The sequence below is a fragment of the Peromyscus eremicus genome, chromosome 18 (assembly GCF_949786415.1).
Source record: "Peromyscus eremicus chromosome 18, PerEre_H2_v1, whole genome shotgun sequence".
Classification (NCBI taxonomy): domain Eukaryota; kingdom Metazoa; phylum Chordata; class Mammalia; order Rodentia; family Cricetidae; genus Peromyscus; species Peromyscus eremicus.
Window position 1 is genome coordinate 38,821,948 of NC_081434.1, and position 17,036 is coordinate 38,838,983.

A 17,036-nucleotide genomic window follows, 5' to 3' on the forward strand; every position below is an offset into this window, starting at 1 on the left:
TGTACACTGTCTCAAAAGTAGAGATTTCCTAAAAGAGTATTAGAAAGCTCTTACTGGAGATGGTTACAAAGATTAACCTTCATTTTGGCCAGAGCCTAATCTTGTCTGGATTTTGCTCAATGATAGGATGGCAGCTGTGTTTATAAGAAAGATCAAAGTTTTGTAGTTAACCACTATCCTAAGCAAAGAAGCCCAGCTGCTTTTGTCTTTTATTACACAGAAACAGAGACTCAATAAAGCATTCTAAATGCAGATGGGAGAAACGCTTACTTCATAAACAATAAACCTATTGAATTATGCAGATTGTCTTCAAAGGTCGAGAAACCTGGTGGCCTCCATTTTGCTATTCCTTGTTCATATGGAGTTTATAAGCTTACATAAGAGTTTGAGTTCCAAGGTCTTCTGTCAAAAATTACCCCAGAATGCAAATAATGACATGCAAACGGCATGCATGGAAATACATTGACCCAAAGAAATTTCCAGACAAAATGTCACTTGTTCCTACTCAGAATGGCTCTTGTTTTACCAGGTTAGTTATAGAACAGCTTAAAAGGTCAGAAAGTAGATTAATGGTGTGGTTTTCCAAAAAGACCGTGTCCATGTGTGCAACAGAAACTGCTCATGTTGAACATGGCAGTAAATACCTCAGAAAACAAGAATTTTCCCTTTTATAAACGAGATCTTCAAAATGATAGCTTAATGATTTTATTGTATTAGTGTGCTTAGGTAATAGCTAGGGTTTCTATTGCTGTGAAGAGACACCATAACCACGGCACCTCTTACAAAGGAACAATGTTTAATTGGAGTGGCTTACATTTTCAGAGATTTAGTCCATTATCATCACGGTGTGACATGGTGACATGCAGGCAGACATGGTGCTGGAGAAGGAGCTGAGAGTCCTACATCTTGACTCACAGGCAACATGACCTCAAAGCCCACCCCACAATGACACACTTCCTTCAACAAGGCCACACCTACTCCAACAAAGCCATACCTCCTAATAATGCCACTCCCTGAGCTGATGGGGGCCAATTATGTGCAAACTACACAGGTAATAACTGATCATTATAAAGTCATGTTAATTCAAAATGCCTGTCTATATCTAACAAAAGCCCTGATAGCGGGCATAAGAAGTCCTCTTCTGAGTTGTTTGTCAGGGCTCTCTAAGATTATCCAAACATTATAGGCTATTACTATTGCCCTTATTGCCCACCAGAGGAGAAAGTAAGTCCCTGTTGCTGGAAACAACATGCACTTTGGACAAAGGGCCCAGAGGACCTGAGAGGACTAACTTTCCTGGTACCAGAAGGTGCCATGTGAGCTTCCAAAGGAGGGAGGGAAGCAACCGACAGTCTTATCCAGCTATGATACCTATGAACCACCATGACCAGAATGGCATGGTAACTCTATGGGCACAATAGTGGCACACGTACCTTGGCGGTAACCAACAGCTCTCCAATGGTAACCAATGGACTCAAGACTTGCTCAACAAGAGGGAGATTAAGACTAGCACTGGAAATCTAGCCAATTACCCAGGGCTAGTGAAATCAAGGGCCTTGGAGGAGAATTCACCAATAAAACTTTACTAAACCAGTATAACCCCTAACTACATTCTAAGTATTTGTCCTTCTACCCACAGATAAGCGTAGACGAATTTCTAAACAGTCTTATTAAATAAGAAACACAGAGCCAAATACAGGGGTGCAAGCCATAGAGATCAGAGCAACAGCCGCCGACTAACCTTAGCTCACCACGTTGCCGCAGCTTCCCAAGAGCGAGTCTTCCTGTCTAACCTGCGCCTTTATTGCCTTGCTGTTCTGCCTTCTCATTGGCTCTTAACCCAGCCACCTCACTTCCTTGTCACTGCCTGTCTATACAGACAGACCTCCAGGTCTCTATGGTTGGTACTTGGATTAAAGGTGTGTGTCACCATGCTTGGCTGTGTCCTTGAACACACAGAGACTCTGCCTGCCATGTGATCGAATTGAGGGTATGTGCTAAAACTGCCTGACTTCTGTATATGGCTGACTATGACCTCTGATCTCCTGGCAAACTTTATTTATTAACATACAAATAAAATATCACACTTCGGCACAAATAAAATATCACCACAGAAAAGTGTAGTTCTCAACCCTCATTAAGGAAACTTCTCTTAGCAACAGATGGAACCATAATAGAACACAACTGATCCAAATGCGCAGTTGTGGAGATCAGTTCCAACTGATACATTATAACGTAACTCCCACACCTAAGGTTCAGGTGAATGTTGCAGAAGAGCAGGAGGAAAGACTGTGAGAGCCAGAGGATCAGGAGTTTGCTGTGAGATTGTGTCTCCTAGTAATATCAGAAGCTACACCCATAACGTCTCACCAACGTGACTGCCTCAGCATGAGCTGAACAAGGACAACAAGAGGCCAGGAGGCCTCAACTCCATACAAGGAACTCCAGGTAACTAATGAATGCTGAGTGGGAGAAACAGTCTTCTCCAGGGAAGAGCACACCCACTGGTTATCCAGTACCCAACGGTCAACCTCCAAAACATACACACACAAGTAACATTATACAGACTGAAGAGGTTGTATTTATGTGTTTAGGGATGAAAAAGGAGTCTGTAAATTTGAAAGAGAGCAGGGGTAGGAAGTGGGTACATCAGAGGATTTGGAGGGAGAAAGGGAAGGGGTAAATGACATAAATTTAGAAAAAATATTTAAGCATAATAAAATAACAAACAAACCTGTGTGTTCAGGTTATAGTTCTTTAAATGTACACTCACATTTAAAGGTGTAGAGGTTTTTGAATCAGCAAGGTGTACTATTAAAGAGCCTGCTTGCTCCTGTCCTGTTACCGAGCACACAGGTAGTGTTAAAGACACACCGGAGCAGAATGCTGCCTCTAAGGACTCAACTGAGCTCCTCTAAGGGAAACCGAGGATGCAGCAATCAAAACAACCATTCCCACTTTGCAAAACATGCTTCTGCTTAGAGCAAAGGTTATCACTGGTTGGGCCACATTGTTCTAACTATAGGAAATTATGGAAATAGTCTAGAATAGCTATTTCTTAGAAACATTAAAAGGAGCTTGGGTATAACGGTGTCTTATAACTCCCTCAGCATTTCTGGGGTAATGTCTGATTTTGGATAAATTAGAAGTAACCAAAGCAATAAAAACAAACAAGCCACATATCTGCAAAAAAGACTTCAATGTTTTTTTCTTTACTGACGAGATATAAAACAGCTACGGGAACATATCTAGGTCAGTGTCAATACATAATCACAAATTATCAAAGTAAACAAACACGAGCCTGTGATACTGTGTTTTGGCATGAGACAGACACTGATACTTTTCAACAACCAGATCATCAAAAGCAGACACTGACTGCATCATCCTGAAAGAATAGGATTAGTTCTGACATCCTGCAGGCTTCTGAGATCCTGACTGCTCAACCGTGCTGAACAACACAAGTTCCAACATAAAAGCACAACTTCTCTCTCTCCATGATGCCTGTGAGTGAAGCTGTCTTGAGGAAAACTGAACTTCAAAAGGAGGAAAACCCTCTCAGACATATTTATAAACAAAAACAGAAAAACTAAACTTGGGAAACACACAGTAACAGAATCCAAGTTACTTATCAAGAACCAGTGATGACTAACAACTCCCCAAGGACATTTCCTCCCATTTCAGTCCGTTTGACTTTCCTATCTGTCTGTCCGTCCATCCATCCATCCATCCATCCATCCACCCACCCATCTATTGACAAGGTCTAAGTCTGTAGCACAGGCTGGCCCAGAGCTATTGGCAACCCCCTTGGATTACGGCTTCTGTATTCGCCTAATGGAAACACATTTCCAAGAGCAGGCTTACTGAGGAAAGAGTGCCATGTTACCGTTGCAAAGACTATAATACGGTGTAAGAGGTGAGCAGTTGGAAAGCGTCCTCCAACCTGTGTAACTAAGGGCAACAGTGAACTTTAATTCTTTCAAGTAAGAGATCAAGGAATCCCTCTCACTTCTAGAAAATGTCTTATTGTATAGAAATACATAATTTACAATTGGAAACTGCATTTTCTTCCCTTATAGGTTAATACCTCCTGTGTATTTTTGGAAAAACTGTATTTAAACATGTATACCTTTTCTCAATAGAGTTACTTTTAATAAACAGATGGCAATTATACTAGATAATTTCATTAGACCAATTTTACATTCTGGATTAATTTACTCTTGGTAACCCATCCTAGATCCCAACTTCAGCATACTCATGTCACCAAACTGGATCCCTAAATACAACGAACTTTGTTTTTACATCACTTCCTAAGCGTAAGATAACAATTTTCAAATACGGTGGTGCAGCTGATTAACCTCTGGGTTCTCAATGTTTTTATCTCTGATAGTTAGGAAAAGGATATACACATTCAAAGTGTAGAAGCTAGGATGTACAGTTTCAATACTCGGCTAACAAAGTCTGTCATTTGTTCCTAGTCACCTTTTCTTTGGAGCTGAGCAGTTAAGTTCATTACATAATTCTTACAAGATGATCACAAACACTTGGGCATATGTACACATACACTTGGTATGTAACAAAGAACAATAAGAAAATATTTTTCAAGAAGTCTCCATAATTTTATTTATCAGAAAAGACAACTGAGACATTTTTAGATTTACAGTATATTTGATACAAAAATAAGGATTTCTCCAAAATATATACTAAAAATACAAAGTGTAGGATCAAAAATACAGAGGAAAATCATATTTCTGTCACCCAAAACAAGAGCTTGTGGTCTCCTCCAACTGCACATAGTGGGAGTGTTCTATGCCAGGAAAGACCAGATCCGACAGCTACAGAACCAGTGAGGATGGGCTGGAAATATGGGAAGAATTGGAGAAGCACATGAATTCTCAACTCAAGAAAGGGAAAACTACTGTCTATCTTTCTTCTTCTTTTTCTTTTTAAAGAAATGTGTTTTACATTTAATAACTGCTTGGTAAGTGCTGATAAAATAATTGTCATCATTATAGTAAGAGATGTTACTCCTCAAACTATTATCTCCTGAGAGTCAGAGGAGAGATCTGAAGAGTGCAACAGATGTGGAAGGCATTCAGACAGACAGCAGAGGTGCTCCTCCCTCTGTAAGTATGATACATGTGCAGAAAAGTAACTACAAAGCGGTGGACTCTTTGCCAGCCCCTAAACTACTTTTATAAGAAAGAAATGGGGCTAAGAAAGCTCAGTGGCTAAGAGCATTTTAGAGGATCCACGCTTCAATACCTAGCCCCCCCCATGGTGGCTGTTCACAACCATCCCTAACTCCAGTTCTAGGGGATCCAATGCCCCTTTCTGACCTCCACAGGCACCAGGCATGCAGGTGGTGCATATATATACACACACACGCAGGCAAAACACTCAAAGTAAGAAACGTACTGAAAACTATGTAATAGAAGCATAATAATGATAAAATACAAATTATCTACTTGCACCTGACTTGAATGAAAACCTAAGCCACCTATGAATAATGGGTACAGTCCAGAATCAAATATTTTTGCAGTCTATACAAACCAAGCAAACAAAATTGATATAATAAAATGAGAGATAAAACACAGATGGAATAATAAAATTTTACATTAATTTTGAAGAAAAATAATCTGTTGCTACTGGTGATCAAACATAAAAAAAAACCTTTCAGTTTAAGTAGATAGCAGACATACTTATTTTTAGTTACTAACTATAAATTTGGGAGCTATGGATAAGAAAGTCAAAAATCTTGTTTAAAAAACCCCAAAAAAACAACTACCCACAAATGCCATGAAACATTTTCATATTACCTGAGAGTGTCCTAAATGATGAATTTGAAACTGACTTGCCATTTTGCCAGGATATCCAGTGGTTGCAAATAAGTTTTCACTGATTGCAGACCACCTAAGAAATAAGAAAGCATAACAATAAGCATTATCTTGCAGGCAATTTTAAGTTTTTCTAAAACAGGCTATATCTGTCTGTCTGTGCAAAAGCAGTAATTCCATAATTCTAAATGTGTTAATATGGCTTTCCATGTAGAGTTCCAGCTTATTCAGCTATGAATACTACCCTGTTCTGTACATTTCTTGAGTGCTCACTATGAGTCACAGGACTAAGTTCGAACATTATGCAAGGTTAACACAGTCTCTACAGATGGACACACAAGGCATCAGCCATGGAAAGAGATTCTAAAGATCAAAACAGTTGTGATCTGTCCCGTGGGTACTGAGAGCAAACCTAGGTCCTCTGGAAGAACAGCCAGTGCTCTTAATGGCCGAGCCATGTCTGCAGCCCCACTTGTTGACATTTCTTTTCAATTCACGAGCTACCTTTGTGTTTAGGTCACCTGGGATGGCATAACCACTTCAACTGCTCAGGCCTTCAGGCATCTCAGGGGAAACTGCTGTATTCCCTGAGTCAGCAAACGCGAGTGCGGACACGACAGGTGACCAGGACTGCCGGTGTGGTGGAGAAGGCGCAAGGAAAAGAATTCTTTGACAATAAATATCTATCTCAGACACTATTAACTGTCCAACAGCTCCTCTGTCCTTGGTCTATGCCAAGTGAATCTCAGCTCTGTTCTGTCAGTGTCCCAACTCCAGGGGATGAGATATAATTGACACAAGAAAGCCACAGCAATCCCCAACCAATATGGGAGTGCTCCGTTTTCTCCTGTGATCTTAGGCAGTGTGGCACCAGACTAAGATATCTAGCCAGAGGAACACATCCAATATCTTCTATTAGTCTCCTTCCTAAAGACAGGGCATCTCACTGGGCCAGAAGCTCACCATGCCTTATAGGCTGAAAGGCCACTGGGCCAGGATCCACCTGTCTCCACTCTCCAATGCTGGGGAGGTGCTGGAGATTGGAACTCAGGTCTCAATGCCTGCACAGCAAGTGTTTTTACCTACTGCACCATCTCCCTAGCATTGTCTGAGTTTTTAATGATATGGAAGAGCTGCTACATCACGCTGAGAAGGTGATTCTAACTCTTCTGAGAACTCTCTCTTCTTTAGCATTCTCAAAAACCACACATATTCATTGATTTAAAAACATATTTATTTGCTCATATCTCTGAAATTTGGATTATTTGATAATCTATGGAATTTTAAAAATATATAATTTATTTTTATGTTCATTGGTGTTTTGACTGCATGTATGTCTGTGTGAAGGTGTCAGAAGCCCTGGAACTGGTGTTACAGACAGGTGCGAGCTGCCATGTGGGTGTTGAGAACTGAACTTGGGTCCTCTGGAAGAGCAGTCAGTGCTCTTAACCGCTGAGCCATCTCTCCAGCCCCTAATCTATGGAATTCTAATACTATGATGAATATATTTCATTCTTAATAATAATGGAGTCTCCATGATTTTATTAGGAATATTTCAGACTTGATTTTTAAAAAAGCAGCAAATTTCAAATGTCTCCCTGTTTTCAGTCTGGTTATTTGCTTTTTCTATTACTTAAGGCTGCTTAATGACTATATAATGGAATAAAATGACAAAAACCAAGAAATATTAATTTAAGTGAAAAACAAAACAAAACTAAACTTCAGCACGTTAAAGATTCATACTAGTTGGCATGACCTTGTTTAAAATAGTGATATTTGTATGTAAACATGGGTCTATGTATATTTGTATTTATCAGCACAGAACAAGGAGGAAGCATAATCTATCTCAACATTGGGGTAGTACTGGTAGACTGGCTACATGTTCCCTATGAACGATAACAATTTTCTAAGTATTTGAAAAGTAGATTTCCTGTTTGCCTAAAGCCAGACTAAGCAACTACGTAGTAGGGAAAGCAAGATAACCCGTATGAAGCAACCAGACAAAGCAAATCAACCGCCAAACTCTACTGCAAGGGCTGGTGAATTATTCCGGTAGCGGCATACCACCAAATCAAGGATTCATACAACTCCAACAAAAAATGTAAATTACCTAAATAAGTGTGCTCGATCCATGTGAACAGGTCTGGTCTCTTGAGGATAACTATAAAACAAGAGTTTGCACTGTGTAAATTATGTGTTAGACTCAAGTAGATAAACTTAAATAGAAGTTTTAAAGGTGTTTTCTCTTTGAAGCCCAATACATTTAAGCTACAACAAAATTCCAAGTAAGCACTCAATTGGAAATAGAAAACAACGGCTATGACTTTGAACCACTCTAGGGCAACACAGGATTGGCATTTTTCTTTTTTTCTAACACTCCCAGAATTCTTGCCCTTCTACAGGAGAGACTGGTTTTCATTATACAAGGAGGCCTATATGTACAAGAATGACCCAATGAGTCATTTAACAACATATTTACGTAATGTAACAGATAGATATACTAAATAAGTACCTGGACCGAGTGATATCCCAAATTATCCAATCATTTCCTGCAACAGCACCAACTTTGAAGGTGTTTTTCAAGCACCAGTGTGCTGACATTAAGGGTATCTGTTCCGACTGAAGAGATAAAATTGCCTGTTGGGCCATTAGATCATAAAACCGGATTGTTCCATTCTTCTCTGCCACCATCAGCTGTAATCCCGGGAGAAAGAAGGACACTCCATGTTATCTCATTAGCTAAATTTGAGAAAGAAGCAAGGTTCAATGTCAAAATAATAAACACACACACAAATATACATACATACATACGTATATCACAAACAAGTCAAATGCTTAAGAATTGAGAGGTTATGTAAAAGTATTGTCAAAAAGAAACAAGAAAGGTCAGTTAAATTTTACGGTATCAGCTTTGTCACTAGGAAGATCAGATTAACACTCTAGGGAAAGCTACCTTTAAGTTAGTTATGAAAGACCATTATGTATCTTTGATAGGTGATTATATTACACATCTCCATACAATTTAGATTTTTCCATAGGCAAATGGAAGGCAGCATGGAACAGCCAAAGAAGACAGGTCTGGATAGAAAGGTGGCTGCTTCTTCCACTTAAAAGTGAATAACTGTTATGTGACTGGCAGTTCCCTTACTTGTAAGATGGACCAATGCTGGGTACCACTGTGTCCTGAAGTTTACCACCTTTGTCCTACCTCTATAATGTCCAAGAAACAAAACCAAACCAAAAACGCTGAAGTTGATACTAAAGGAAATAAGGCCAAGCCACAGAGAAGAACCACATGTCCATCTGCTAGACTGGCTCCTGCAAAGTCAGGTCCCAAGCTTATAAAGGTCTTTACAAAGTATCCACAGGAAAAAGCTAGTCCTGGCAAAGATGGGAGCAACTGTCCAGAGCTTGCAGATGCCCAAACAGAAAAGGCGGATGATGCTGGAGGTACAAATGAAGCATGTGTACTGTTGGTAATTCTACTTCTGTTGGCTATAAAATTTGAAAAACATATTTTAAAATCAAGTTTATAAAAACACAATCTTCTCTTTTTAAAGCTATATTGCTAGCACACAGAACCCTTCACTGTTGTGGGGGAGAGAGCACGTGTTACTAACAGAATGTTCCCAAAGACTGAGGTACAGGAGAGAGAGCACCTCTCCCTGCTAGTTTTGACTTTTGAATCAAAGGATGAGGGATTCCCTCACATGTATACACATGGTTACCTTAGTGAAATGCCTTGTGATGATGCAGGAAAACTCAAATTTATTTTTATATCTTCTTCCCCCTCTACCATGAACATAGATTCAGTCGTCTTAAAGGCAGACACCTGATCTGACCTTTTAAAATGGGCTTAGACAGCCCAAGAGATCTGGATTCTGCAGTGACTCACTGACATGCTGTTCCACCATAGAACACTGGGTTTCTTTCTAGCATGTGCATTGCTTGTAAATTGACTGGTGGCTACACAATTTGAAAAGGACTCAGGTGGATCTTTAGATTGATATTTCTGCCATTTTCAATTGTCAACTTGACAGGGTGTAGAGTCGCCTAGGAGACACACCTCAGAGTGATCATCCACCCAGATTAGGCTAGTTGAAGTGGGAGGATCCACCTTGACCTTGGGTGGCATCATTCCACGTGTTGGGGTCCTGGACTGTACTAAAAGAAGCAAGCTGAGCACTGGCGTTTATCACACTCTGCTTACTGAATGCAGATGCAATGTGACCAGCAGCCTCTTGCTGTCAGGACTTCCCTAAATGATGAATATCCCCTTGAACAGTAAATCAAAAGAAATTCTTTCTTTCTCAAGGTACTCTGGCCAGGGTTTGTTGTAACAATGAAGAGAGCAACTAATATACAACCTTAATGTGAAATGTCAATCCTCACTTGAACCTTCCCCATTCAGAACCTCAAGTATAGACTTTATTCAATTTTATGGTATCTTTCTAATTCTGATAGTTCATATATGAAGGGACTTTCAAAATTGTTGTATACTGTTAATGAGTGCACATGTCTTGTTTGAAATATCATGATGGCTCATGAAATGCATCTTTAGTAAGCTACATACAAGCTGGCATGAAAAAAGTAGTTGAAGGCTTGTTGTGCAAAGCATCTAGTAAATATTGAATTCTTAAATCAAGAAAGATTGGCTGTTACCACCTAAATATTTCCTTGTTCTAAGATTCCAATAATTTTAGATGTTTAATAAACTAATTTTATCAATATATGAAATATGTAATCAAATGTATATTTATAAAATGAATCCCAATTTTATAAAAATTACAATATGGAAGTTGTTTCCTAGACTCATGAAAACATGTCATTAGAATATCATCTATAGTAGAAAAGATTGCTGCAACTATGTTAGACATGGTATTAACAGCTAATGTCCAAAGAACGTGCTTTATCTCCTCTGTGAAGCTCTTTCTTTCTGAGAACGTTCTTTGAATTTTGATTACAGAAAGGTTAAGACACTCCTCGAAGTGTGTAGAGTCAGAATGCAAAGAGTAGGAAGTGGCATCAGAAATCCTGAGTTCTAACATTTAGTGTCGTTGAGTGGCTTGGAGTTGGCTGTTGAATTATTTACAAAATGAGTAAACACAATTCACAATCAGACTGTAAGAAAAGTTGACATATATACATCTATATACATACACACTCAACAGGACTAGTTTCAAGAAATAAGTGTTCAACAATGTGAAAACTGTCTCCTTTTAAGAATGAAGGAAAAACAATCCACTAATGCATTGGAAATACCACTGGAAATTTGAGAGAATACTGGTAACTAATGAAACTCTGGAGGTAGACTAGGGATGAAATACAACTGAAGTTAAAAGAGGGCTGACTTGAATGACCTAGACATCTGGCATATATACACCTACATATGAAAGTTCAAATCTAGGATCTGCATCTGGGAGAAAATATGAACTTCAGTCCAACTTATTTACTGAACACAGGTTTCAACTTCCATCTACTGCCCTGCAAACGTTGTGAGTTCCTTTCTCTGTAGCTGAACACTAAAGTCCAGCTGTGTACATACACCACATTTCCTTCATTCAACTGTTGATGGGCATCTAGGCTACTCCATTTGTTAGCTATTCTGAATAGTGTAGCAGTGATCAGTAGACATATTTATGAACACACACACACACACACAACTAAAAAGAGGACCATGAGAAGTGAAAAGGAGAGATATTAAGGGGAGGTAACAGAATACATGTGACGCGGAGGAACAATGGAGGTGTTGAAGGACAGGAAGGAGAGCAGGATGGAAAGCAGGAAGACAATGGGAGGGGAGTGGGATACAGTGATCAACAAGAACAAACTATGTATGCCACAATGAAATACATAAATTTGTATTCTCATTTTAAGAAAGCTAGAAAAAAGGAAATATATCTAAACATCTAGAAATAAAACGTACAAAAGAGAAAGCTTAAAATTTAAAAAGAAGTTGGAATAATATAATTGTTAAGAGAAAAAGCTTTATCACTGCACATTTGCTGGATTTAATCAACACTATCCTTTTGTGCAAAACTGAGGATACAGCAATGAACTGAAAAAGCCAGGAAGACATCAGAGGCCTATGAAAATGAGGTGCCAAGAACGAGTGTGGTACAGGATATGCTGAAGGGTTAACTTTGAGATGAACGTGGTACTCAGATTCTACGGCAAACACACTGGCAAATGAAAAAGCTTGTTGAATGGTTCCTGTTTGCACCATGAGTTAAGGCTAAACAGCAGTAGTAAGAACTCAGTGTATCCTTAGTATTTGAGGAAGATTTAATTTGAACAGCAACTGGGCGCCACTAATCCAGAACAAATGTGCCTTATGCCACTGACACTTGTTTATATATGGCTCATAAGCATGGACTTAACTTTTGTTTTTTGTTTTTTTAGACCACATACTGCTAACTAGATTGAGCACCAATTTTTAGGCTGTACTCTGCCAAAGGCCAGGAAAAGTATATTCTGTATATATGAATGATGGTTATAGAAAGCTAACAATATTAGAGAAACTATTCAAGTGTTAACTCCAATGCGTTTGTGCTCATCTGTGTCTGAGGTGGAGTCACTGGGTCTTTCCATACGGGGTGTAGGGATCATCCTTGCATGTCCTTTAGGCTTGGTAAGGGAAAGCCAAGTTAGAGATAATAACCTTAAATGTTTCCTCAGGGTGCCAGCACACACTCATTCCAGGAGAATGAAGAAGAAAGTGAGCCGTCTGTTTTCCTTCCAAGCTCCAAATCCTAATAAAAGAGTTTGATGTTAAATATTCTTGATATATCACTACCAAAACATATAAATGAAACTTTGACAAACATATTCAAAGCCATCAACTACAGATTATTACATGCATTTGTATTTGATAAACATCTCTGAGAAAATTAAAATACTGCTTTTGAAAAATGTCAAAGTAGCATAAAGAATTTAAGTTTTACCATGCTCAATTATGGAAACTGAGTCACATATTTTCTAATTCATCTAACATAGTAACATTAATTAATTATTTATGTATCCACTGCAGGCAAAATCAATGTTTCTAGGCCATTAATCAGGTTGTATGCCTACTTAAGGCACCTCAATGAACAATTATTCCCATTAAGGGTGCTTAAACACACACACACACACACACACACACACACACACACACACGAATATTTATCAATCTCTACACAACAGCCTTTCCATTTTCAAAATAACATATGAAGAAGCAAATATGAGGTGACATGAATTTAGTGCATAGCCACTCCATAGTGCTTATTCCTTCTACCTTTGGGCATGTCTCATCTCATACAAATTCTGATCCAGCTGACTTCTCTAGTGTTTTCTCTCTAAAGCTGGCCATGCTTACCAGTTACCAGAGTAAGGATAGGCAAAAGAAACAGGCACTTAGTTCTTTCTACCGCCTATCCATGAGCATCAGCTTACTCACAAATAGGTCTCTTCATCTCAGTGGCTTTTTAATCTCAGAAATCTCAGGCATGGCACTGTCCCAGGAATCATGCTTTTTGGGTAGCTCATGAGTCTCACCCAGCCACTGTTACAGAGTGTTGAGTACTTAGCATGGCAGGAAAAGCAGTCCAATAACTGGGGTGGCAAAGTGCCTCGGCATTCTGGTCTTAAAGTAAGCACATTCAAAGCTAAGGTGCAACTCAGTGGAGAGTGTGCTAAGCATGCACAAAGCCCTGGATTCCATTCTTAACACCCCCTAATAATAACCAATAATTAAAAGCATTAATTAGGACCCCCTCCTTGTAGGTTTTATAGTTCCACTTTCTTTAGGACTCTAAAAGAGTTTTAAAAACATGGGAATGTAAAGTAGGCAAAGTTTATTTGTAAAAAGTATAGGATGTCAAATTTGAAATATCATAGTAACGTATAAACTAGCACAAATTTTTTAATTAAATTTTTTATTAATTTACATACCCACTACAGCCCCCCCCCCCCAATCTACCCCTCTTCACTCCTCAGAAAGGGTAAGGCCTCCTCCCATGGAGAGTCAACAGGGCCTGGCTCATTCAGCTGAGGCAGGACCAAGCACATGTATGTTTCAGGATCACTTACTTGATTAAATATTAGAAGCAGATCTTTTCTTTTACCAAAAGACACTTTTCATTTATTTTAACTATATGAAGGAGACAGTTTTGGTTTAATTGAAAAGGCAAATCACTAAGAGTTTAAGCTTTTGTCCTTCAATATCTAGAATGAGATTTGACATTAAGTCAACTAAATCTTTCTTCTTTATTGACATTTCCACAGTAAAGTATTGGGCTAGCATATATTTTATCACTATTGGAACAGTAGATATTTGTCTTCTCAATTCAATGAGTTTCAATAGAGGGTGGACTAAAACATCCATTCTGTTGATTTTATTTTAAAATGAATTTGAGTTTTGTTGGCTCTTATATAAATTGAGCAAATACATGCCAAAATATTTTTATGGTGTTTTCCTCCTTCAAATAAAGAGGACAAAAGAGGTGAAAAATAGAGACATTTATGAAAATAAGTCAATTAACTAAGTATATTGTGGTCTAATCAACCAAATTTTAGTCTAATTTCAGCAGTATTTTATCCTGATCAGAACCTGATGATCCTTAAAAAAAAAAAGAAAGCTAGCTCAAACATGAGGAGGGTCATATGGATCATATTTCAGAGGACTAGGATACAATGATTTATGGTTTGTAATTATACACTGATTCAATAATTCCCAAATGTTACATAATCTCAGTACTAAGTATGCAAAATACAACAAATTGGACTAAAATAAGTTATCCTAACTAAATTAGCTGCAGATGGTACAATTTAGGTTGTTATGTCTTATTTCCCTTTTTGATAGATTCCATAATTAAGCCCTCTGAAATCCTTTTGTGGAGCTCAACTCATCTGCTATCTTTACCAAATGGTTCATCTAGCAAATATATTAAGTCCACCCGATAATTTCACATTTCTTTCTTTCTTTTTTTTTTTTTTTTTTAAAGTATATCATGCGCACAAATGGTACATGAATCCTAATCACACAAAATACAGAATACACTAAAGAGAACAGCAGCAAAATCTGGAGCATTCCCACAGCACCACACATCACCCACGCTCTTTTCTAGCTGTGTTCCTTACTCTCTGACAAAGGGTAAAAAAGGCTCTAGTATGACTTCTAATGAGGTAGCTTATTTTTAAATAGCATAAAAATAAAGCCACGTAGTATGTGCTTTTTTGTTTTGGCTTCTTTTACTCACCTTCCTGTTCTGTGAAAATGTCTAACACAATTGCATGCTGTTATAATCTCTCCATTCATTTCAGAACTCTCAGTTCAGGACACCACACCAGATATTCAGATTATTCACAAGTTCTTACCAAAAACGTCACTGTAACCTTTCTGCACACATTCAACCATAGTGAATACAGACCTCCACATAACACTCTCCCAGCCCCCTCTGTAGCACACAGCTTCTCCCCCAATCCCTACTGTCTGCCCAGTACATACCTAGGCATGGCACTGGTGGATCAGGTTTACAAACGCATTTAACTTTGGCAAGACAGACATCTGCCAAACAGTTTTCCAAGTTAGCTATACTATATTTTGTTCTTCCCTCACACATATTTCCTTATAATTACTTTTTTAAAAAGATAAAACTTTCATCTTACGTCCTAGTAAAAAAACATCACTTGTCTGAATGTCAAAAGCTGCAGTTTTCCAGATGATCTAATTTTGTAAGACTGACTTCATTTTTTTATTTAATTGTGTTTGTGGTGACTACAGAAGCCAGAAGCATCAGCTTTCTCTAAAGCTAGAGTTCTAGGTGGTTTTGAGCATCCTGAAGTGGATGCTAAGAACCAAAGCTGTTTTCTACAAGAACTGTCCTCTACAAGGGCAGTATGTACTCTTAATCATCCAGCCGTCTCTCCAGGCCTAAGACAGAGAGTTCTTCCATCATTGTCCTTTCCCTCCGCATCTGATGTCACTTCCCCATCTATGCATGGATCTATGTAGACAAAACGGAAAACGTCTTGATCCTGGTGGTTTGTTTGTTTGTCAATTTGACACAAGCTAGAATTATCTGGGAAGAGAAGCCTCAGCTGGGGAAACGCCTCCATCCAGACTGACACAGGCATGTTCATGGGACGTGTTCTTGATGAACGACTGATGTGGGTGGGCCCACCTACAATCCACTCTGAGTCGTGTAAGAAAGCAGGCTGAGCAATTCACGGAGAGTAAGGCAGTAAGCACCATTCCTCCACGGCTTCTGCTTTTGTTCTTGACTCCAGGTTCCTGCCCTGAGTTCCTACCCTGACTTTCCTAATGACGGAGTATGACCCGAGAGTTCAGGCTTTTCTTCCCAAGTTGCTTTTGGCCATGGTGTTCTACCATGGCAATAGAAACCCCGACACAGATAGTAGAGGCATTAATATGCAGCAGACTCCTTATGATGATTCTTCCTATTTCCCTCCATGAAATCATAAAGCTATTTCCTAATGTCCTTTCATGTGCAATCGTTGTATGTTTACCAAGATGGATTGTGAGTGTTCTGCCTACAAAGCACTGTTTGTATGTGACTTAAACTTTTGCTTCTTAGTTTAATTACCTAATTCTATAAACTGACAATATGAAAATGAAAGCTATTTTAATGAAATGATGTTGATGGCAACTAATTAATATTAAAAAATCTAAATTAGGTATATGAGACAAGCAAGCACAAAGAAAATCATCCAATAGTGATGCATTTTGAACTGACTTTAAAAACATACTATTTATACTGTGGGTATTTTATTTTATTATGGTAGTTACTTATAAAACCAGAGGAGAGAGGCATATGTATGGAGGGAGAGAGAACATGATGAAATCCACATAAGAGCAAGAATGGTCCAATGGTAGTCAGTGGACTAATAACCTAGAAGGGCTTTGCCCTAGTATCAAATGACTTTTCATTCATGTGTTAGGAATTAAAATGAGTGGCAGGCATGTTTTAAGATGGGTTCCCAGCTTTCTGCTTTTCTAAAATCCACTGGTATAGTCCATCCCAGATAGGAGGGCTTTCCACAAGAAGACATTGAAATCTGGAGACCCAGGTCTTAATAGTTCCAAATTTACTTGTCAACAATGTGTTCCTAGTATTTTTCAAAAAAACTGGTCCGCTAGAGAACGAGAAAAGCTTTAGCCAGGAGTAGGGTCTCCCTGTCTCTGTGACAGAACACTTGTTT

The 17,036-nt window shown here is 38.7% G+C and overlaps 1 protein-coding gene and 1 long non-coding RNA gene across 2 annotated transcripts in view; one reads left to right on the plus strand and one right to left on the minus strand.

The window, feature by feature from the left end:
- Nucleotides 1–2,199: 2,199 nt before the first annotated feature.
- LOC131895032 (uncharacterized) lies at nt 2,200–6,522 on the plus strand. The gene is made up of 3 exons (XR_009375076.1): nt 2,200–2,448; nt 5,013–5,123; nt 6,351–6,522. It is a non-coding gene; the product is annotated as an uncharacterized LOC131895032 (long non-coding RNA).
- Nucleotides 4,593–17,036, minus strand: part of Nup37 (nucleoporin 37) — a 33,628-nt gene continuing 21,184 nt past the window's right edge. The window contains exons 6-10 of the mRNA XM_059245412.1: nt 12,496–12,586; nt 8,347–8,528; nt 7,945–7,995; nt 5,817–5,910; nt 4,593–4,854 (exon numbers count right to left, since the gene is read on the minus strand). Of these exons, the coding sequence (XP_059101395.1) occupies nt 4,741–4,854; nt 5,817–5,910; nt 7,945–7,995; nt 8,347–8,528; nt 12,496–12,586 (532 nt within the window). The 3' untranslated portion in view covers nt 4,593–4,740. The remainder of the gene's footprint in view (nt 4,855–5,816; nt 5,911–7,944; nt 7,996–8,346; nt 8,529–12,495; nt 12,587–17,036) is intronic.